We start from the raw sequence: 25,385 nt of genomic DNA, 5'->3' as shown, positions 1-25,385 counted from the left end.
TTGGGTAGTAATTGCGTCTAAATTTTAGGTTCGAGCCATTTCGATTCGCGTTCGTGCTTTCTTTCTGGTGGAGTTCGTGCTAGTGAAAACACTATATTTTTCAAGTGAAAGTTTATTCTTCAACGCCATTTTGAAAAAAAAGTTTCGTGATTTGATTTAACTAAATTCGAAGTAAGTTTCCGCGATTTTCATGACCTTCAGCATAAATAATGATGAATATCTTTTAATAGCTGAATTTGAAAAGTTCGTTAGAATATAAATTGAAATAAAGTGATCGGAAATTGGAAGGACATATTAGTCAGGTAAGCTTTAGTGTGTTTTCGGTGGACAAAAGTGAAGTAAAGTTTATAATACGTTGTTTAGGCAAAGTCAGGCCCAACAACGTGGGCGGTTTATCCGGGTTGGTCCGGTTTTTCCGATAATCCAAGCGTGAATTGGCGCTGAGTCGTCATCATACGAGCCACGCGGTGACGTTTTGGACCAGTCTATTCTCCGACGGACAAGTTCTAATTGTGGGTAGCATTTTCCACACTCGTTGGTCCAATTGGAATCCGTTCAACGGTGGTGGTCATACTTATTCACCACGTGACTCGTTCCGTCAAGCTGTGAGCCTAGAGCGACGCTACATAAAGCTCTCACTCCACCGAAGCCCGGGGACGCATATACCCCGAAGAAAAAGCTCACACACGAGTTGCAGATTTTGAACGCGGATATTTCGGATTTGGATTGTCGGCCGCAAGAAAAAGCTCGTCGAAGAATTGTCGACGCTAGAACGACGCCTATACCCAACCGCTTGGTTTGATGTTTGATGTATATGTAGGGCGAGTGAATCAATTTAGGTTACTCTGTACTAATTAAAAAGCTTCGCTAATTAGACGTGACGTCACATAGCCGCTAGGGTTGCCTAGGCTAATAAATTAGAATCGAAACTGTGAATCGTAAAACTTTTTAAATTCAACGACTATCGCTTAGAGACCAACTTAATAAATTATGGAATAAATAAATTACTTCGAGTTTGGAAAAGCTCTACCCGATTTCGGTCGTTGATGTTTTTAAATTTAAATCGAAGTTGCTTGAATCTTTTATTCGGATTGTTTTACTGCCGTTTGGTTTTGGAGCGTATTAATTTTCAACGCGGTGTGCTTTAACAAAATATTGGGTTCGGTTAAACGTTTGGGTCGAATTGGAATATTAGTTCTGCAATAAATACTGTTGGCCTGCCCTGAGGAGGCAGTCTCATGCCGGGATATTTCTACAGAGATAACGGTCCTTTCTCTAAAGGTGGCGCTTAAGCCGTTAGCTTAAACTAAACAGAACGGAACGTTTCATTTGTAAAAAAAATGGAAGGCGTATCAAAAAACATTTTTTTAGAGAGGCTCCCTAATCCTAGTTGGTAAAATTGCCTTACATCAGTGAACTTAAGAGCTACAGAAGAAGTTTATATAGCATCATTGTTTGGAATAAGTTACGCTGAAGTTGTATGGAACATTTTATGTCAATATTTTTGACAATTCTATAATAAGGGTCTTAGTATTCAGAACAACTTTGTTTAAATGTAGTTATGGCGTAAAATGGCATCTTTCCGGGTAAATTTATATCCTGTGCATTGGTACTTCGCGTACCTACCTGATGGCCTTTTAGCGTTAGCGTTAGCGTTGTTACGGTATACTTCGTAGATTGGACACTAGTGATACTCATGATTCTTATGGAATCCTTATCCAGATTGCTATCGGAAATCAAGGTGGGGAGTTACCCTTGATTCCAATCTAAGATAAAAATGGCATAAGCATGAGGATTACTACTCCCGGCCACGCCCATCTTTACCGTAACTAGGGATAGCAAAGGAAATGTTGATGTAGAACTTACTTAACGAGAGGCCCCCGACTTGGCGACGCCCTCATAAGTTCTACGGAGTTGGTGGTTTGGTAGAATAAGGTATGGAATGCTAAAATATCATCTTCCAAACTTGGACGTACATGTTCATGATAGCATTAGAGGCGAAAGTATATAATTGATAGTTCCGTTAGGATACGGCAGGCATGAAGAATGTTTTTATAGAAGTCGATTTGAAAGCGAGCGGAGGGCAATATTTGTGATGGCACATATCAACACGACCTTCCTTCTGCCAAGCTCCCGTATGAAGGGGGAGGGAAGAATATCAGTGTGGAAGCTGATATATCTCCACTGGCAAAAGGAAGGTGGTTTGACTTGCTCATATGCCATCGCGTGCGGAAGGATTTGCTATCGACGAGTACTGTCTCCAAATTTCTAATATGACATCAGCATTTAGTCGAATAGGATTTTTATTGCACAGTTCTGTTTTCTCATTGCGTTCTCATTGTTAGGATCAGTTTTGTTCTCCATGTTAGAGGGTTTTGTGATTTTGTTTGCATTAGTTTAATATACGTGGGCACTAACGCAAACCAGGGGGTAGCATTGCGCATCTCGACTCGAAACGAGCAAACCATGCAAACTGTCATACGAAAGAGCTTTCGAAAGGAGATGCGCAAAGAAGCACCAGTTTCGATGAATTTGAACTATCCGATAAACATATCCGGTTTCTATTGCAATCGAAAGAATAATACAGGGAGATAGATGATTTGATCTTCAGTTCAATATCGCTTGTGCCAGCGATCGGAAGCGCTGAATAGAACAAGTGAATGTTCGTTGCCAGTGTACAGCATTTTGAAATAAGAAATGCCAATTACAGTTTCGAAAACGAAGGCGATAGTTTTTGGTGTTGTGTTTGTGGCAATAGTGTCAATGGGTAGTGTTCAAAGTGGTAAACTAAGTAAAACAATTTCAATCAGTTGAACTGGCTTTGGGAACATGATTATCTTTTTTTTCGATGCGGCTGAACATTTTTAGATCTATCTATTAATTTACTGAGTGTACTAGTGCCAGATACCTTGCCTTCTGGGACCTTCACCAGAACGATATGAGACTGCAAAACAATATCTTGGTCCGGTCGAAAAAAAAATCGCTTGAGTGATTTTTCACATTTTGTTGGGCTTAGAGTATTTAAACATGACTTACAGACGTAAAATTGTTAATGTAAAACACTCTCGTGCTTAATTTATACTTAATTATATTTATTATAATAAATTACGCCAGTGGTATACGCCTAAACCTAGTTCAACACTTTAATGGTTAGGAATAAAACAGTTCTCTGTAATTCCGTAATGCTAAATCAAAACATCTGGCGGTTATTGTCACACAATATTTTAAATGTTAAAACATTGAAACATAATTCAAAAATTCGTATTTTTTGTTGAACAAGCTTGAGTAATAGTTTCTAACAAACGCAAAATAGGTCAAACAACTTATTGGTCAAGTGACAGTATCGAGCTACATGCCTTGATTAATTAGTCAAAACATTTGTAGTCGATTGACCATATTTCATTTCACTGCATCTATCTAAACCAATAACAAAAAATTAAAAACCTAACAGCTTCAATTGGGTTAACAGTTTGGATTAAGAATACAAAAATTAAAAATAGAACTACATGCATTCTTCAGGGTACCTACTTCCGGATTGCGTTAAAAATGTGTTGACATATCGGACGGAGCAATCTGATTCCCAAAACCAGTTCAGCTTTCAACTGAAATTACAAAACTGCTACATTCATTTACACGGTACGCATATGGTTTGTCAAACCAGTTCTACACGAAAGACAATGTTTCGGCTTGTCTGATGAGCAGAAAAAGCGCGTAGCCACTTAGTGCAGTTGGGAACTATTTAGCTGGCATTTTTGCTTCATTTTCGCTAACATTTTCGACACATTCTTAGATTTGTTGGCGGAAGCTAGAGCGATTGAGACGGCTGATATGAAATTGTCACCTCGGATTAGTACACCAAAACAGACTGAGCGGAATAATTTGGGAAGAATCGTAGGAAGAATGGGTTCAAGTAGTTTAATACAGAAAAAGAAGCCTGGGTAAGTGATCATTTATTGCCGACACTAACGGTTTTGTTACACTACAGAACAAACCAGTTCTACAACTCTCAAACCAAACAATCATTACTAGGTGGATTAATCTGGACTTTCAAGCTAGAGGTCACCTATAAATTTTAAACGTCACCTTTAATAAGCCCTCAGTTTCACCAAAAAGTATACTTATGAATCGGCAATATTTCTTATCAGAGAATAGTCCTCTATTTATTATTGTATTGGCATAATGAGTCTTGAGATCATTCAAAACGTTTACTGCAAGAGAGGTGTTTATTCAGTGGTAGTAGGGGAGAACGGTCCAAAATGCACCCCTTAAGCTTTTTCGATGTGTTCGTCCATAAAAACAAAATACCCAACCATTTCAACGTATAGGTGCAAAATTTACAAACCTAGCTACATTTCACAATGATCTCCCATTTAAAACAATAAGGTTTTCATGACTTTTTAACGCATTTAAAAAATGTTTTAAAAATAGACCTGGGGCAAAACGCCCGAATGGTGGTCTAAAATGACTCAATTCCATGTAAAATGATGGTGGACGCATGGTTGTTTGTTTTTTGACGTAGAACTACGTCTGTCTTTTCTATATTGGGGTACACTTTACGATTGCAAAAAATTGAAAATCGTCACCAAAATATGATAGACTTCGATCGTTAATATCTCAGCCGTTTCTAGATGGATTTTCAATTTTCTTGGACCATTCGATCAAGGAAGAGTCAACGCTTCATATCTGATGTACACTGAAGTCGCTTGTTACGCGATTATTTTTACAGGAATCGTTTTTCATGCGATTTATTTTTCACGCGAGTTTCTGGATTTCCGCGGTTTCATCAGACATACTTCGGGATTTACGCGGTTTTTTACGTTGTTTTATTTTACGCGGCCCATATCTTCCGCGTAAAAACCGACTCTAGTGTGTTACAATATCTATGTATGATAATATTTACTATTAAAAACTTGCTAACAGTTTAGCACTTGGTTTCGGTGAATCAGTCAATCTCGTGAGTGCATCGCAAGCTTCTTCTTCCATAGCACTACATTCCAACTAGAACTTGGCCTGCTTTTCAACTTAGTAAATTATTAGCATTTCTTTAGTTATTCATTGAACGTTTTTTTTATGTCCGCCATTGCAGGGCTTCTAGCTGGTGCAGTTCGTTTATGCTAACTTAAACGTGCGTTTTCCTTGGAAAGCTTGGAGGCGTTTGACGGTAGCTTTCTTGCTCGCGTCTGTTGATGCCAGTAGAGGGGCTCGGAATCTTCTTCGCTGTTGCAGTGAATGCGTTCTGGTAAACTTTCTTTGGCTCGTTTTTGCTGATTCGTAGGTGTCTGCCGGAGTAAACGCTAAGTCCGACGCAATTCACGTGAAGGAATAATTATTATTATCAATAACGCCGTTGACAGCCCAGCTTTCGCAATGGGTTTTTTCAGTAATGAGCCACCAGGGGCTTAGACTGACTTAGCGACGAGTAGTAAGTCTCTGTAGCAGTTTGCGTCGGTGATGGTTGCAGCTGTACACTATCAGGCAGGCTTGTGCTTTTAAAATTGTGTAATCGATTATCATTTAAAATAATGTAAACCTAATTAATACCAATTTAATGTCAACAATAAAGTTCAATCGGATTTTTGGCATTGTTACCAATGCTTCGAATCGAGATACAATTATCGAATGATTCTTACTCTCTAGCGAGTTTTTATCAATCGGTAATTTGGATATGTGAACGCTTGAGAGTGTTGTTCATCCTCGATTATTTGAAAATTTTATTTTTATGCTCATTTTCAAATGTTGGTCCAAAAATTATATACATCACCAGTTATGCTCACTCAATCTCAGGAGCATAGGATAAACATCGAAAGTAGACTCAGGCTGGGCTTGAAAAACGCTTGCTTTGGTCTCATCGCACAGAATAGTCGAAAACCCGTACATTACAATACAGCTACGTAGTTCAACGTCACCCTTGCGTACAACCCGATTGGGCTGAACCTTTGAGTTTTTCTTAATGGATTGACCCACAATCTTACGGATGTGGTGGAAGAATAGAAAATCGTTAAACTTGAGTGAATATGAAGGGGTTCTGCTTAATTTTTCCAATGGGGCTCAATAATGGATAACTAATTATGAATTGTAGTGGTAATATTCGTTCATAAATGTACTACAACAGATTATATGAGTGATTTTATGAGTGAGGCCATTTTGCATAAGGGGTGCATTTTGGACCATTCTCCCCTAAAATCGAAATTTCATGTATGGGGACGGTTCGGCACTTCATCCCATAGCTCCTATATTCATTTCATCAAAAACAAAGCAATGGAAATAAATTTTGTTTTTTCTTTTTTTTTTGTGATTCACCAGTAAGCACGCGTGTTAGCAAAAAAAGCGACGAGATTGGTGCTGTATTTCTTTGTTTTGTGATGAGATGATTATATGTTCGGTGAGATGGAAAACGGAACAGTTCCCCTATGTATGTAGTTATCCACCAATTGTGGTAGTAAAATCGAAATTTCATCATTATAAAACTACTAATCAGTGCAAACTAAGTGCATGAGATTATCTTTCAACTCATATTTCATTCCTTATCACTACTTTTTTCTAAAACACCTCCATTCTCCATTCAAGTGAATTGAAGTAAGGTGTTCACACGCTCAGGTCGCGTACGATTCAAGCGACTTGCTCAATTCACTTGCCTTGTCTAAACGTAGCATTAGTGATTGCAATGGTGATTTGAACGTTGTGAATTGAAATGTGAGTAAACAGGATGATTGTATATCAGAAAGTGCTTAAGCGTCCGAAGTTAGAGTTTGCACGGTATTTCGCAAATTTATGGAAAATGGGAGTGTTTATCCTTCCTAGTGCATTGGGGTCCATTTCGACCCAAGCACACCCAAAACACCGCTGTAACTTTGTAACGCAACGAGATAAAAATCTGAAAAAAATCTGACTTTTCCTAATTTTTGGAAATTGAGATTCCCTGAGAAAATCAGCTTCCAGCGACATCTAGGAGAGGAGGCACAAAAAAAGTGACACATTATGCATTGGGGTCCTTTTGGACCCAAGATTTCATCACGATTACAAAAACTCAAATTTCAACCGATTTTCGATCTTTAGGCACCAAACGATAGCTGTAGGTTCCAATAACAAGCCCACGGAGTGATTCATCAAAATTGATTACTCTAGTTTTCGGGGAACCTGTGGTAAAGAGGTACTGTTTGAGCTTCTCAATTTGGCTCAAAATTTTCGAGTTTCGTGTTATGAAACATGAAATTGCTTGCAAATATGTGCCCTAATGATCCCAACTGTATTTGCTGTAGTCGGCGCTGGCCGATGCTCTTGAAATCGTGCGACTTAAGCGCCACTCCATTCGGAGACCGCACGACGCGTCTAAATTTGCCCGGTTGAGACTGCCTCAGGGCGAGTCCATTTGAAATACTCCGAAGAGGAGATCGATCCAGCCCGCCTACTGACTACGCAAAAACTCGGGAAATTACCCTACTACACCTCAACATAAACCTCAAAACTTCCAAATTATTCCTCCAAAGTGCGGTATGAGATCACGCATACCCTCCAACGTTGCAACCAGCAATGCTACGTTGCACGTTCTCTTTTCATCACTGGTAACTTCAACTAAAGTCCACCAGAGGCGCAACCAACGCGGAAGAGCATGCGCAAACAGTCAAATTCCGCCACGCGAAAGACATTCAAATACAACATAAACGACCGGAGCAACGGGAAAACACTTTCTCTTTTCAACACTATAACGCTCAACAGTTAACAACAGTTCAGAACAGGCATAGACAATAACTTTCCGTGAAAGATTGATTGTTTGCTTTCGAGTTAAGAAAATAACTTCAGAGTACCTAAAAAACATCGTCGCAGTTTAACGAAAACAATAATAAATAATGACTCGCCGCGAACGAATGATTGTTTGAAATCACTTTGGACACATATATGTAATTCATAATCATCGTATGGTTAACCCAAAGTACAAATGAACAAGTCTATTGCTAAGATATTGATTATTTTTCCTCGCGTTAGATGAATATAAAACAATCACGCTAGCTTATTATCGCGGACAGTTAAAAGATAAATTAACAATAGCTCTACCGGAGCGATTGATTGTCTACCCGTACGTTGGGTGAACAATGACACAACAAAACACGTCATAACTGATCTACACTTTGTTCTCGTGACAACATTAACATGCTAGTTACTTGGATTACATCACTTACCAAGGTGAATCCTTATCTAAGTAATGACACTTCCTCTCCTTACTTACAATACTCCTTCCCGTAACGACCGTAGAGATGCAGACGATTCGTCGGTTTCTAAAACAACGGTTGTTACACTAACATTCCTTCCCTTCCCTCGATGACCGTAAGGACGTGGCCGGCGCCGTTATTGACCCATTAATAGTTGAGCTTTCGGAACGTGCACATTGATGATGGAGTGCTAATCCCAAGTCCCATCTGTTGGTTCCCTGTGCAATTCCGCTAGTTCTTGTCAATCACGGAGTAGCAACTACGAATTGTACGGTCATCTTATGCTCTCATGCTCATGCTCAACACTATAACGCTCAACAGTTAACAACAATACATAATTTTTATAGTAAATACTGCATTTATTGAAACGCAAAGGTAAGACTATTAATTATTGTTTGATCATGCTTGATATTGTATTTTGTCAATTAAGTTTCTTCTACTACTTACTATCTACATTTGTTCTGTCGGTGTGTGCGTTTTTCTATCTATTCTATCTACTTGTGCTCATGCATTGTGTATCGTCCCATTCCCATTCAGCAATCGACGATGTGACGAACGACGAGAAGCTTCACACCCGGGTGTCTGACAATAGAGGTTGGATGGGTCGTTCACAAATATTATAAATTCCACATCCAACCTCAAAATATTATGAACGTGTCCAAGTTCCTGACTCAGTCAGTCATCGACCTACGGTCGGCACAAAAAAAATTCTCCGAGGCGTCCTCACTGTACGCGGCGCTCCACAAAAAAAGAGATCGCTTGACTCACCGACTGTTGTTCGCCTACCGGTACTGCTGCGCTCCTGGTAGACGGCGGAAAGCGATCGATGTTCGCAGCGATGAATGGCCGTTGGTAACGTGGCCAATTCGCCCACAGGGGGGGGGGGTCGTCGGCCGCTCGGCAGTCGCTCTCAGCGACGATGCGTGGCAATTGGCGACCACGATTGGAATTGGGACCAACGTGTAAACGGGTTGGCCCCCTCCGGCGACGGATGCCGGGAATCTTCCGTCCCAACGATGGCGGTGTGACGCAGTTGCCTGAGACAAACGTAGCGGTTGGCTACATGAAGAACAATTAATTACACACAATGCACGGGAAATAACGAGCACGCGGAGCACATTACCTGGACAATTTCTTCGAGAAACGCACAAAACTGACCCTAACGCACACACTACGTTTGTTAAGCAAACTTGGCACTACTTAACAAAATAAATAGAATTAAATTAAGAAAATCTAACACGTTGCTTAACTTATTAGCTTACACTTCAACAAGAAACGAATCACGGACAAAAAAGGCGCGACACTTCTGCTTCAGTTGGCGGTTTGGGAGAAATTGAATTTGAAGCCGTTACCCTCAGATTAAGGATGGTGACCTCGGCCGAACAGGAATTCGGCATTTCCCGCGAACTTCATTGAAATAGTTCGGAAGTCTGGAAGCTTACGCTGAGGCGTTCGCTAATGTTTTGGGTTCAGCCGCGACCTTTTCTCTCTCAACATCTTCGGCGGATTTCAAATAAACTTGACCTTCGGAGCTGTTGGCTGAGTACTTTAATCACTCAGGCGCTTAATGACGCCGCACTATGATCGTATCGTGCTAGGCTAGATTTTGGCGTGATTCTATTTAAAAATCTTAAATGATTAGCAATTAATGCTTTATAATCTAAGCCATGGAGCGAAGGCTACATTGCTTTATATTATATGCCATTTCTGGGCAAACTTATCCCTCGAGCGGTCATCGGAAAGCCCTCTGGAAGATCCGGAACATCCGTAAAAATAGGTAATTCTTAAAGTTCATCCCAGAGCTTCGCGAGTTTTTGGTAACCATTCATTCTGGCAAATTGTGGGTGCAATTAACAGTTAAAGCCTTCTGTGACCTACAAATGTCCCAGAAACGGTCCTGCGGAAGATGCGGAACATCCGTAAAAGTGGCCAATTCCAAAAGTTCATCCTAGAGTTTCGCGATTTCTTGGTAACCATTAACTCTAGCCAGTGGCGTAGCCAGAAAATTGGTCTGGGGGGGGTTTTCCGGACATATTTTTTTCGATAAAAAAAATTTCTTCTAAAAATTTTGTCTCTGGGGGGGGGGGTTTTATGTCCAAAACCACCCCCGTGGCTACGCCACTGACTCTAGCAAATTGTGGGCGCAATCAATAGTTAAAGCCTTCTATGACCTACAAATGTCCCAGAAACGGACCTGCGGAAGATGCGGAACATCCGTAAAAGTGGCCAATTCCAAAAGTTCATCCTAGAGTTTCGCGATTTTCTCGTAATTATTCATTCTGGAAAATTGAGGGTGCAATCAATAGTAAATGTCTGCTGTGACCTACAAATGCCCCAGAAATGGTTTTTCCGTAACATCCGTAAAATGGCCAATTCCAAAAGCTCATCCCAGAGCTTCGTGTTTTTTCGTAAGCATCCATTTTGGCAAATTGTGAGAGCAATGAATAGTGAAAGTCTTAAGTGACCTCTAAATGGCCCAGAAACGGTCTTTCGGTAGATCTGGAACACCCGTAAAAATGACTAATTCCGAAAGTTCGTTCCAGAGCTTTGTATTTTTTCATAATAGTATATTCTGGCAAATTATGGATGCAATCAATAATGGAAATCTTCTGTGACCTTCAAAATGCCACAAAAACGGTCCTCCAGAAGTACGGAACATCCGTGAAAGAGGCCATTCCAAAAGTTCACCCCAGAGTATAGAATTTTTTTTTCGTACCCATTCATTCTGGTGAATTGTGGGTGCAATCAATAGTTAAAGTATTCTGTGGTCTACAAATGTCGCAGAAACAATCCTTTGGAAGATCTGAAACAGCCGTAAAAGTTGACAATTCCAAAACTTCAGCACGGTGATTTTTTTCGTAACCTTTCATTCAGGCAAATTAATAGGAGAAGTCTTCTGTGACCTCTAAGTACTTAAGAAACGGTCTTCCGGAAGATCCAGTTCATGCGTAGAATTTCATTCAATTCCAAAAGAATATCGCAGAGCATCGCGATTTTCTCGTAACCACCTATCCTGGCGAAATGTGTTTGCAATCAATAATAAAAGTTTTCGGTACTGTACTGTAATGGCACTCCGGAAGATCCGGAACATCCGTGAATGTGGTCGATTTGAAAAAGAATTCACGGAGGAACTTCCGGATTCATACTTCGTGGAGAATTTCTGGACGAACTTCCGGAAGAAGTTCGGAGGAGCTCCCGGACCAGCTCCCCGAGGTATTACTTGATGAAATTCTGGAGAGATTTGCGGAGATTTGCAGAATTCTCTGTAGAACTTCTAGAGGAATGCCTTTAGGAACTTTCCGACGGACTACTTGATGAACTTCCGAAGGGATTACCGGAGGAACTTCTGAACGAACTTCCGGAGGAAGTTCTTGAATAACTTCCAAAGGAGCTTCTGGAGAAGCTTCGGAGGAATTCAAGGAGGAACGCCGCCAGGCCGCCATCGCTAATGATGATCTGTTACGCTAACTGTTGGATTTGGCCTCTTTTGCAGATGTTCCGAATTTTACGAAAAATTTTTATTATTGATAAGAAAATTATTTCGAGATATCAGTGGAATGTCACTACTTGTCATCAGACGAGTTTGTACAATTCCATTTGATTCCACTATGTGATTTGACAGATTACGTATTTCGACCTCAACAGTAAGGCCGTGTTCAGTGTCTCGTACTTAACTCGACTTTTAATATTGTCATTGCATATCACGGAGGATTTTCGCTTTTGATTGCGTACATAATTCACCCATATGAATGAAAGCGAAAATTAGCAAAGCTGTGGAATGAACCTTTGGAATTGACCATTTTCACTGATATTCCTGATCTTCCGGAGGACGGTTTTGTGCTCATTCAGACGTCCTAGAAAATTCTTACTAGGGGAGATTGGGTTGACTGGAAACCTTTTTTTGATTTCCGATGTATGACAACCAAAAATAAATAAACATACGCGTTTTCCACACAGACTCTCTAAGAATTATCGAAATTTAATTTTGACATACCTTCTCGATTACTTCGACATAGAACAACATTTTCAACCAACCACTGCCGAACAAATTACGCCAAATTTGGGCCTCTCAACCGAATGATGGCTGATTACAATCAACACTGCGAAACTATTGACTTAATGCAACGTACACACCAGTCAAACAGTTTGACGAACATTTACTCCGCTCCCAAGAAAACGCTTCGGTTGCTGCTTTATTTGAACGTGTGTGAAGTTGTTCGAACAACCATTTGAAAGTTGGCGGTTCGGTTGGAAAAAATTAAAACGGTTTGATTTTGGTTTGAGATGTCGGGGGTGGAGTCAAGGTTCGCCGAACATGTTTGAGCATTTGTAGTGAAGTTGCACAAATCCTCATATATTTTTTGATGGTTGGTGCTCAAGTTGACGCTTCGGTCGTTCGTGTGTGATATTGTTGGTCGAATACACCTTTTTTTACACGGGGGATGCGTTCCGTATAAAAAAAGTTTTCAGTTCAAAATTCGAAAATCCGTGTAAAAAAAGTTTTATTATTTCTCGACGAATCATGCAAAATGGAGCAACTTTGCAAAAAATTTGTATGGGATTTTTTTAACACGGCCGTGTAAAAAAAATCCGTGTAAAAACAGAATCGGGTGTAAATTGATTGTTCGTACCGGTGTTGGTAAAACTTGATGAATGTTTGAATAAACGAGAGGTGGAGTCAATGTTGGTCAAACTGCTTGACCGTGTGTACGTTCCATAACAATGTCTCGGCATAACATTAGACAATCTTTTCAAAGAACAAACATTACAAATTCAGCAATATAAATTCAAAATCAAAATTATACATCACTTTACTAAAAAAAAACTATTATTCAATCATACTATAGCATTACAAAAACAAACATGTATACACCCGGTTCTTTTTTTACACGGGTGGGTTTTAGTTGATTACGACCTTTAGCGTAGAGGAAACTATTCATGAACCATGAAAAAAAATCACAAAAAATCGAAGAAAATTCAGGTGGTATTTAAAAAGCTGCGACAAATTAGGTTAACCGGCAAATTAAAGAATACCAACCGTGTAAAAAAATATTGGGTGTATGTCTAGTGTACTAGTCTACGTTGGTTGACGAAATAAAAGGAATAAACTAATGGGGGATCAAGTGTCCCCATATTGAGGCAATAACTTTAAATCCAAATATCCTAAAATTTTGATGAAATGTTGACATTTTCATCAGTACAGATCATTAATCATATTTATGGCTTTGTGCTGTAAAAAAAACGAAAGCATTTCGTCATTGTTATGAAAAGTTCTTCAAATTTTGCATGGCCAATAAAAAAATCTTTGGGAAAGTCAAAACACACAAACCGGCCTGCAGAATGAATAAGGTTTGTCAATCCAGAAAACAACTCAGCACATAAAGGTCATTTGTCTATAGAGGATCTATACTTAAAAATACGCTAGAGCAAAACTACTTTAGTTCTCGATAAAACAGGGGGTGATCAAGTCTCCCCACCTTCCCCTATTGATTGCACAATCACTTCTCCGCTATGGATGTTTTCGAAATAAAATGTGTAGCTGTGGGATAAACTTCAGGAATTCATAATTTTAGCGGATGTCCCAAATTTCCCGGAAAACCGGATCCATTAACAATGTTAACCTCAGAAGACTTAAACAATTTATTGCGTATACAATTTGCCCGTATGGATGGTTACGAATAAAATAGCAATGCTCTGCAATAATTTTGTGGTATCGGCCCCTTTCGGGAGCATATGCGGGTCGCAGAAGACTTGGACAATTGATTGCACAGGTAATTCGGTTATGAATGAATTGCGAAGCTCTGAGATGTATTTTTGAAATTGGCCACTTTTACGTAAGGTTTGGATCTTTCGGATGATCGTTTCGGGAGCTTTTTGGATCACTGAAGACTTTTTCTACTGATTGCATCCATTATTCATCAGGATAGATGATTACGAAGGGCGAGATTGCTGCAACACCGCACGAGGGCGAACGAGGCACGATACAAACGGGCGCGGAACAGACAAAACTCGATTTTCCGGAGGAAAAAGCGCCAGCAGGAAGATCGAGACCGTGAAGAGACGGAGGAACTGTACCGCGCTAATAACACACGAAAGTTCTATGAGAAGTTGAACCGTTCACGTAAGGGCCACGTGCCACAGCCCGATATGTGTAAGGACATAAACGGGAACCTTCTTACGAACGAGCGTGAGGTGATCCAAAGGTGGCAGCAGCATTACGAAGAGCACCTGAATGGCGATATGGCAGACAACGGTGGCGGTATGGTAATGAACCTAGGAGCACGCGCGCAGGACATGCGACTTCCGGCTCCGAATCTCCAGGAAATCCAGGAGGAAATTGGCCGGCTGAAAAACAACAAAGCCCCTGGAGTTGACCAACTACCAGGAGAGCTGTTTAAACACGGTGGTGAAGCACTGGCTAGAGCGCTGCACTGGGTGATTACCAAGGTTTGGGAGGATGAGGTTCTATCGCAGGAGTGGATGGAAGGTGTCGTGTGTCCCATCTACAAAAAGGGCGATAAGCTGGATTGTAGCTTTTACACTTGTTTGACGGATTTCATGTCAACAAAAAGAAAGATAGAAGAACATGTTTTCCCTGCTGTACTATAATAGACTTTCCCAGGACTATAAATTAGTCACTCTAATATTTTCTCAAGTTTCACATGTTTTCAAACCATAACAAATCCACCTCATTTATGATCCCAAGCAAGTGTGGTTATGCTTACTCATATTTCTTTTACAAGACATGTTCCATGAATTAATCTGGGACATGTCGTGTCACAGTTAATCAATTATTGCCCACATTCCATAAAACACAAGTGTAGCAATTCGACTCCTTACATTGTTCCAAACGTTGTAACATTTTCAAAACACTTACCTCCCAGCCAATGAGTTAGTCATAAATCGGTACCGCAATGCACCATCAGACAAACGGTCCCATGGTGTCATATTGCATTTACATAACCCTCAATAAGCTATGCATTCTTATGCTTTCATATTAACTCCTCTTCGGTGCTGATCTATGCCAACAGCACATAGCTTGAGCCATACCAGTGTCACACTAAGTGTACACGTATTGGTATTTAACTATGTACCCTTCTTTTCTCTGATTGGACAACTAGTCAATAAGCTCCGGGTTTCTCTCCGCCTCCTACTATAGTACTAGAATTAAGTATCGAACAAACTGTAACTGTACTAGAATTAAGAACCAATCTAATTGTAACAAAGTTTCAATAAATTCATTCGATGAACAGCATTCAACAAGTGTAGTAGATGTTTTATTCCAGTTAAAAAGAAGTGCCTTCTCCAAGCATAGTTTACTGCTCATGAATTTTAAAATAGATTCAAAGTGCTATAACAATAAATCAAATTACTATATCAAGTATCACCACCATTTTCAGCGGAATCGGTTTGTCCAGTGCCAGGGCAAATGCCTTCAACCACCAGTTCGATCGATCTGGGTTCGGATCAAGCTCAGCCCATGCCGGTGCGCAGTCGTTTTCAAGCCGAGGTCCACTGGGAGGATTTGGAGTATCTTCCGCAAACTCCGCAACGCAGACATTTCGAATGGGACCACGTGGACTAACAGTCAGTGATACATGCAAGAGAACATGTATGTAACTATTCGTAATCACAAGTACTTATTTATTTTTAGGGTTCATCACAATATTCTGGAAGTCAAAGTTATAAATTAGGAAATCGTCATTTGAACATAGCACTGAGCAGAGGGTTATCGATGGCAAACGGAAAACCAAGTATATCGCATGGAAGCTCGATAAGTTTCTCTTGATGACAATTCTGAGGATTTTCTGAGGAAAACAATAGAGAAAATAATACTCAACATCTGATTAATTGTATTGCTGGACATGGAACTATTGTTTTGAATAAAAAAAGACTCAGCATAATTTGTACAGAATTCTTATTACTTTTACTTTGACATAAATCATTAAAAATTATACATAACAGCTTTATTTTTTTTAATCTTATACATAGCTAGCGATTAGTTAACTAATCAAAGATATTATTCCAATAAAGTAAATGCGGCTCTGGGTTTATCGCTCAGCTTTTAAGTTTATAGGACAATTGTGGCTAACCAACCAAATGCAACAAACTATAATATACGCAGGAGCAGACCAAGCCACTGTTCATATGGCAATACCCGATCAGTAAGACGAAGCATGATTGACGTTGTACAATAATACGTATTTTGGATAGATATGTAGATGAACCGTACTTTACTTTCCCAATAAAATATTATTTATTTTCAATATATTCATCACAATGGACGACCAAAAATATGAATTTACATATAACATACATATTGCAGCCCTTTTATTATTCCTTCCTGCTCAGGTGTTTAGAAGAACAATGTTCCAGCGCGCTTTATTGGCAGCATCTATCCTCTAATCCACCCATCTTAGTGTATGGAAAACCAGCGCCCTACGCTTTCCGAACGATTATCCACTGGCCACAATGCCCGGCAACGTTTGGTCTTAATTGCCAAAACAATATTTCACCAACCGTATTCTGTGCGAGTTGTGTCTGCAAGCAATACAGGGTGAAATTCTTCAGGTGACGTTAAACTCAAACCCATTAACTATGTTACAAATATATCGTTTAACGTAACGGGTTTCACTATAAAACTACATCACATTAGCACTTTCTGAGGGAGAACGGTTTATTTTATCTACATAGACCTCGTAGACACATTCTGTATGTTATTTCTATACGAACCAAGTTCAACCCTGAATCAAAGCCAACCACACCTCCGGAATCCGGTGCGTGTTGTTGCATACTGAAGCGGAATAGGTTCGAAAAAGTTTCACAACGGCCTTCCGTTGGCTGTTGTTGCCGGGTTTCGGGTGCAGAGTTTCCCGTTCAAGAAAATGCAGCCAATAAACCGCACGGGCAAAGTATGTACACACAATGCTGCGGTGAAGCCATTGCGTGCTATGCGGAGTGCCAAAGTGCCCATTTCTGCATCGAATAAACCACTCTCGATACGCGACATGTGTGCCTAATGATTGTTTTCCAAACAATTCCTTTCCCAGCTGGGCATGGCCCCCGGCACTAGATTTCGTCCACCCGAACGAGTAGACGATGGTCAGACGGGTAGGCAGTTTGAAATTCCTGTCACGAGCCGCTTGGGCGAATGATTTCATCTTAACCCTTGTAAGGGCGAGCTAAATTCTTATAAATTAGAAAGGCAGGAGGCCTCTGAGGAGCATCATTCTAACCACCATTGCTTTTGAACGTGAATCTTAATATTATCAAATAAGTTGAGTTACATAAGAAGAGTGCCGCTATATGCCAGGTATCCTGCTCGTTCGGAACGTGCATTCGTATGAAACTAGCAAAAAGTCCTGTTCCAATTGTGACATTTGACGGCACTGGCCAATTCCTTCTGGACTAAATATCTCCAGGACTCCAAATAAACTTTCGTTTTGGATTGCAAAGCTGCATTCCATTTTTTGACGTAGGATTACGTCCTTCGGGAAGATAGGAGGGTCATTCTGCAGATTCATATTTGAGACCGTCATGAAAAGTGGTAAGGAGGTATGAGCTAATAACTCAGCCGTCTTCAAACCGATTTTGGAGATTTTATTTTCAATCGATTGATGAACTCTATAAGATTTTGCTCAACTATGAAAAACAATGGATTAAAAGCGCTAAACAGTTGAAAAATTGAATTTTGCCAGGCACAGATAAAAATCGGTAATCCAACCAATTGAAGCGAAACTTCTTTTTTTTACGATATATTGTTCACGCTCAAATGTTAATAATCACCGTTCCACGATGTGTTAAGCGTTCTATGCCAAAGGCGCGGCACTGGTCTTTCGGTTTTTCTAGTTCAAACACTCAACTACGGTAAGAATAAAACTGTATTATTTATGTATCACTTGTTTGTACAATTATAAACTTCTTTTACATTTTAGCACTTATTTATTACAATTATTACAATTAACACTTTCGTATAATTATAAACTCGAATATTTTCCTTTTTACAAACTTTTGCACTATTTCCCGTATGACAATGTCTTTCCCAGAGATACTAACACTTTTTGTTTATCGATACTTATTCTGAGACTCTAACACCGATTTTCGATTTTACCGCGACGGACTACACATTTACCTGTTCACTTTTATCTTTTTCAAGAAGTTAATTAATTTAAACTTAGATCTCGATTTGTGCACTAGTCACGAGTGTAGAGGTGTCTAAGGGACAACCCTGATTCAATTGGAGTGTTCGGTAGGCCGGCTAGGGAAACCTAGAAAGCGCCGAATTCCAATAAAGGAGCTGCTGAATATTTGGGACTGACCCCGAGCTTGGAAAAGCGCACGGTGTTTATAGTCAATCCGAGTTCTGAATTTCATAATGATTTCATGAATTGCATCAGATTGGACTTTGGACCCCACGAAAGGTCCAAGAATCCTTAAATAACGTAACCATTTTCCTCATCCCACATTTATCTGTTCAGACTATGTGGTTTTAATTTCAACTTCGTAAATATTCTCAATTTTTTAGCTCCCATTCATTACTCAACTTTGCATTCTTTATGGATGCTCCCTAAAGTTCTTTTGCACGAAATGCTAGATCAGCTTATTTGAAAAATCCATAAATTCCGAAACAATTTCCTTTTTATTCAAAATTTTTACAATAGTTTTTTTAATTTCTTGTCATAGATTAGCTAATTCAGCCCTAATATTGGACTTCCATACTTTACGAAACTTTGCCCCCTTTTTTGGATGTCCCCTTTGAAATTCTCTTGGAAAAATTTTGTTCTCTTTCAACTCTCTAAAACTCTCTTATTTCGAGCACACATTCAAGTGGCTACTTCAATTTACTAATGTATTAATTCATATATTTGTTTATTTGTTTATTTGTTTATTTGTATACATTCATCTGACACTTTGGTGGTCTTAATGAACAATTGGCTTAATATACTAACTAACTAAAACATACAACATATAAAAACGCCTTAAGAAATAAAAATTATGCTTAGAAAATAGTTATCATCTTAATGAGAGTCGTTCTTGAAAGGTCCGCGTGGTTAAGTTGAAAACAAATAGTTCAAAAACGTCATTGAAAATACTACACATAAATCTAATAGGATCATGCTGACCATACTCAACGTTTCGCGTTTCAAGGTGGAGGAAATTCCGCTGGCGTAGAATTCTTGTAGGAGCGTAAATATTGATCTCAGTTAGAACAGATGGGGCGTCAATTTCTCCTTTTAAAATTTTTGCCACAAATACAGCTTGAGCGATGGATCGTCGTCGTTCTAGTGTTTGTAGTCCAATAAGTTGGCAACGTTCTTCATATGGAGGCAGGTTTGTGGCATCATTCCACGGGAGGAAGCGCAGAGCATATCGTAAAAATTTTTTCTGAACTGATTCGATCCTAGCAATCCAGTTGGCGTGGTATGGACACCAGGAAACCACACTTGACACCAAAATGGATCGTACCAGCGAGCAATACAGTGATCGCAGGCAGAATGGATCATGGAATTCTGAAGAAATTTTGAATATAAATCCAAGCTGTCTATTTGCTTTAGAAATTACATCAGAGTAGTGGACTCGAAATGTGAGGCCACTATCCAGCATAACGCCCAAATCTCGTACTTGCGTTACTCTTTGCAACGGCTGGTCTGCGATGGTATAGTCAAAGACAAATGGTTTGATCTTTCGATGAAACGAGATGATACTGCATTTAGCAATGCTAACTGTCATGAAGTTTCTGGAACACCTCATTATAAAACAATCTACCATCTTCTGTAGCTCCATGCAATCTTGTAGACTCTTAATTATCATGTAGATCTTGACATCGTCTGCGAAAAACGATCGGCATCCGGGTGGCAACAATATATCGATTTCGTTTATGAATAGCACAAAAAGCAATGGGCCCAGATTGCTTCCTTGAGGAACTCCGGAAATGTTACAAAACGTTTCAGACTGTTCAGTTCCTATTTTGACACACAGTGTGCGATTAGACAGGTACGATCTTAACCATGAGACAAATGCGGGGGAAACGCCAATTTTCTCCAATCTAGCTAGTAATATTCCATGGTCAACACGATCAAAGGCTGCTTTGAGGTCCGTATAGACAGCATCAACCTGAGCACCAGAATCCATGCTACGTAGGCACTTGGAAAGGAATTGAACTAAGTTCGTTGAAACAGATCTCTTTGGAAAGAATCCGTGTTGATCAGAGGAAATGTAACGCCGGCAACTAGCAAACAGAGCATCATTTACAATAATCTCGAACACCTTCGAGCTAGCACACAGCGAAGTAATGCCACGATAGTTTTGAATGTCTGCCTTGTCACCTTTCTTGTGGACAGGGAACATAACCGATGATTTCCAACAAGTAGGGAATTTACGTTGCGCCAAGGAATTATTGAATATAACAGTGAGTGGATATACAAAAGCATCAGCGCATTTTTTTAATACACAGGCAGGAATTCCGTCAGGACCAATAGAGCTGGACTGTTTCAATTTATCGATTGCTGCTTTAACAAGATGCGTAGAGATTTCGAAGCAACTTAACTCAACCGTATTCCTAGGAGTGTCATGAAGTGCTGCGATTATTTGCGATTGCGATGCTACAGAACCGTTGAATGCAGTCTTGAAATGTTCCACGAACAGGTTGCATTTACCTTGCAGCGTACTGGCGGACTTGTCCTTAAGGTGCATTTCCACCGGCAATCCATTTCCTTTCCTTTTGGAATTAACGAAAGACCAAAACTGCTTCGGGTTCCTACGGAGGTTGGACTGTGTACGGATCACGTATCGCTTGTAGAGAAGACGGTTGTACAGACGATAACTGTTACTCGCCTGAGTGAAAACCCGCTTCAAGAATGGACAACGAGATCGACAGTAACAGATTGGATTGATTGTAATCTCCAAGCTGAATTGCGACGTCCAATTCATCCAAATCTGAATGAATTGCTCGAATAGATTCGACATGATTGTTAATATCAGTGACATTTGTTCGCCGGTCTGGCGGTAGGTAAAGAACTCCGATGCTAGCAGTACCAGTGGGCATTTTAATCCTGATCCATAGTTGTTCGAGGGAGTCACAGACCGGTGTAGGATCTATGCAACAACTTAAACGCGTCGATACGGCAATTAGGACGCCGCCGCCTCTTGATTTAGTGCTGTTTCGTTGGTTGCAATCATTTCGAAAAACTGTATACGAGGTATCAAACAGTTGCGTAGACAAAATGCGGTCATCAAGCCATGTCTCTGTAAGGACTATGACATCGTAGAATGCATCCGAAGCAGTTAAGAAGAAGTCATCAATCTTAGTGCGTAAGCCTCTAACGTTCTGATAGTATATTTTAAGTTGGCCTTCGACTGAATCCGTACTATTACTGACAGGAAACCGGTGGACATCAAAGTTGATGGCGTTGGATGTTGTACTGCTACAATGTAAGGGTGCATCAGGCAGAGAGAATGAAGGACAGCTTGGGTACTTGCCTGCGAGGAGGTTTCGGAAGACCCCTTCCCTATCCACGAGAACAGGGCCGGGGTGACTCTGTTGACAGGAATCGGTGGCGTCTTGAAAAAGGCTGCTGAGGTTAGATGGCGCGACTGTTTCGGAAGGGTCGGGGACTTCCTTACGGCTATCACAGGTGCACCCCGGTTGGTGTAAATCGCAAATAGGGCTTCCGTTTTCGCTGGTGCTGGAACATACTGCTCTACTGCTATCTTCAAAATGTGGTCGTTCTTGGGCAGGGACGAAAGCCGTAGCTTTCACATTTGAACAGGTTGGATGAGTGGTGGAGTAGATGGCGTTAAGGTTGGTGTTGCTGCAATCCGAAAGAGCATCAGGCAGATGATAAGAAGAACAGCTAGGGTACTTGCCTGCAAGGAGATTTCGGAAGACCCCTTCCCAATCCACGAGAACAGGGCCAGGGTGACTCTGATGACAGGAATCGGTGGCGTCATGAAAAAGGCTACCGATGTTGTATAAAATGAGTATCTCTAAGTCCTGCCCCTTTCTTTACACCTAAACTTGACCATTGCTGTCTCACAGAGTAATGTTCAACAAGTCCCAAATGTTTCATAATGCATGATACTACTAAACCAACGGAGTTGTGAAAATCTTCACTTAAAAATCTGTATTCGAACCCAGCATGGGTTCTTTGTAAAACAGCGCACCATACCGCCGAGCTGTTAACAGCTACCGCTTGTATTACTCTTTGATTTTAAGTATACTCTTAAAAATCAATCAATCAATATTTTTCTCTTTCTTTCAACTGGGCTTTGAATTAAATTCCCCTTTCCTGAAGAATCATTACCCCTTCGGGTCGGCTCTTCCTTTTCCGAACCACTCAGACCCCAATATCAATATTTCCTTTCAAGTTTATATTGGTAAGAACAAAATCATGTTCTCTCTGTTTTTCATACTGGGCAACAAACCCCTTTATATCAATACACCTGTATACGTGTATGTAGATTCAATGAAGACTCTTATTGTCTCTATCATTTTGGCTAAGTTATTATTCCGCGCTCCTCACCCAAACAAATTCTTTCCTTAGTGTCCTGTACATTAGACTGGCCCAAAATGCATGAAATCCTGAATTTCAAACCTTGCACCCTTAAATGACAGTTTGGGGGTCCTAGAAGCTCCCCTGAAAATTTCAGCTCATTCGGTCCAGTGGTTGGCGTGCGCAAATGGCTCAAAATTTGTATGGGAAAAGTGATCCAAATGTATGAGGAAACACAATCGTTTCAGTTGTTTGTTTCTAGGTGGCGCTGTAGTCGACGGATTCCTGTTGTGGACAAAATGTAGAACCTTTTTTATATAAGGAAGCGACTGGTGAAGACCGGATGTAAATCTCTTTGAAATTGGCCAAGTTATAAGCATCCAAAGTAGAGGATGTGGAGTGTGTCCCCCAGAGGTGTCTAAAATGAGAGCAACGTACCACCGACCATTGCGGCGGCGATGCAGGCGTATTCGGTGCCGTGCGAAATTAAATGCATGATTATCACGCAATCTCGCGAATTTTTATCCGATTGGTAAATACTTTCCGTACTCTGTACAGTAGTGTAGCTAGAGAGGGAGGGGGTGAATAAGGGGTTGGGAAAGGGGGGGGGAACTTTTTTTAAAGTAGAAAAACACATCCGGGATATTGTTCGATGGTAAATCTCGCAATTTTCTGGCGTCGTTTTATCTTCGAGCTAACACGCTAAAAAAATTTACTCAAAATTGATATAAATTGAAGAACTCAAAATTTGGTCAAGTTTGGTTTATGCTTCAATTTTCAATTTTCGAAGCGTAAATGTAAATACACGAAATAAATTAAGTACTTCTTCCATTTATTTTGTTAGCCTCAAATAAAAATATACAGCCATCCAGTTCCTTCTTCTTCTTCTTCGTTGGCATTACATCCCCCACTGGGACATTGCCGCCTCGCAGCTTAGTGTTCATTAAGCACTTCCACAGTTATTAACCGCGAGGTTTCTAAGCCAAGTTACCATTTCTGCATTCGTATATCATGAGGCTAGCACGATGATAATGTTATGCCCAGGGAAGTCGAGACAATTTCCAAGCCGAAAATCATCTAGACCGGCACCGGGAATCGAACCCAGCCACCCTCAGCATGGTCTTGCTTTGTAGCCGCGCATCTTACCGCACGGCTAAGGAGGGCCCCATCCAGTTCCTACATTATTGTTATAGGGGGAAAGACGGCTTTGGCAGGTTTTGTTCTATTATTGGCAGGGGGGTTTTTGTCGACCAAATTTTATGAAATTTGGCCACAATATTCTTTGATATGCAAAGAATATTTAGGCCAAATTTGAGCCTAGTCAGTCATAAAAAAAACCCCTGCCAATAATAGAACAAAACCTGCCAAAGCCGTCATTCCCCCTAATCCCTTAAAATTACCTTATATTTGGTAGGATCGTTCCTCATAGAACAATATTGGACCCATTTAATTATTTCCCCTTTATGGTGACCAATTTCAATAGAGGGTATTCAGAAAAGAAAATTGATCATTTCAGGAATTTTAATTTTTCATATAATTGTAACTCCCAAATCATTAGGCCTATTTGTTGTATTAACAAATCAAATAAAACCTCTTTATTTCTACAGGTATACCTCGATATAACGTAACTAATTTTTCACTCTTCAAATTGTTGTATCTCCAAAACCACTGGTCCTGCAAGAAAAATGTACTTCTTGCTTTTGTGAAGTGATATTTGATCGTGCAAGTGGAATACATAAAATATATTCAAAATCTAAGGAAGAATTAAGTATGGAACTTGTTGTCCCAATTGAAAGTTTTAAAGGTGTAAAGTTGCCTTCAAACGGCTATGTGCTTTCTTTTCAGGTACTGACAAAGTAGAAAGATTGCCAGTTTTGGTATCTTCTGGAGCAAATGTTCAGCTGCTTGGAGTCCCAAAATTGTCTTCTGGAACTGGTGAAAGACAGGCAAACGAACTTTGCAAATTGATGAATGCATGGGAACTAAGCGATCGCATCTGTGCAATGGGATTTGATACAACAGCAGCAAATACAGGAATCAAAAAAGGCGCTTGTACCCTAATCGAGAATCGGATTGGCAGAGATCTTTTATGGCTGGCGTGTAGGCATCATATTGCCGAAGTTTTGATGAAAGCAGCTTGGGAAAAACTATTTCCTTCAAAAGGCCCTTCTTCAAGTATTTTTAAAAATTTAAATCGGCATGGCCTACTATGGATCAATCCTTTGATGAAAATATGTGTAACCGTTGGTCCCAATTTTGTAGCTTGTTAGCTCCTCCACAAGCATCCCCATGTCTCGTCCCCCACGCCAGTAAGAACCAAACGCCCAGTCCGTCCCTAATAAAAGTAGTAGGACAGCCTTACTGGTGGCGATCCCAGCTGTTCGAAATAAAAAGATTCGGCACTACCGGGAAAGACATACAGCCCTCGTTTCATTCATGCCCACCCTCACTGTACTTTCCGCGGTTTGAGTCTGGACAACAACCCGTAACGGTGTTGACCCAATCAATACCCTGCGCGGAAGTGATGCCAACCATTACGAAAACTGGAGAATGACTCTTCAGTTTTTGGTAAGATAGTAAGAAAAGGAAAACGAAATAGGACCAAAAAAAAACTCAGGTAAATAGACCGTCGAGGGTGGTCAGGTTATTTAAGAGCTGCACTCCCTCATTGCATATGTATTGCTTG

General features: G+C 40.2%; 1 protein-coding gene across 1 annotated transcript; it reads left to right on the top strand.

The window, feature by feature from the left end:
• The first annotated feature begins 3,800 nt into the window (after positions 1-3,800).
• On the top strand, positions 3,801-16,111 carry LOC134219083 (uncharacterized). The gene is made up of 3 exons (XM_062697763.1): positions 3,801-3,938; positions 15,608-15,794; positions 15,862-16,111. Exons 1-3 carry the CDS (start codon positions 3,829-3,831, stop codon positions 15,994-15,996), a joined length of 432 nt encoding a protein of 143 aa, XP_062553747.1. The 5' UTR covers positions 3,801-3,828; the 3' UTR covers positions 15,997-16,111.
• The last annotated feature ends 9,274 nt before the right edge of the window (positions 16,112-25,385 follow it).

Source organism: Armigeres subalbatus, chromosome 3, assembly GCF_024139115.2.
Source record: "Armigeres subalbatus isolate Guangzhou_Male chromosome 3, GZ_Asu_2, whole genome shotgun sequence".
Lineage (NCBI taxonomy): Eukaryota > Metazoa > Arthropoda > Insecta > Diptera > Culicidae > Armigeres > Armigeres subalbatus.
This window is presented reverse-complemented; position numbering and strand designations above follow the sequence as displayed.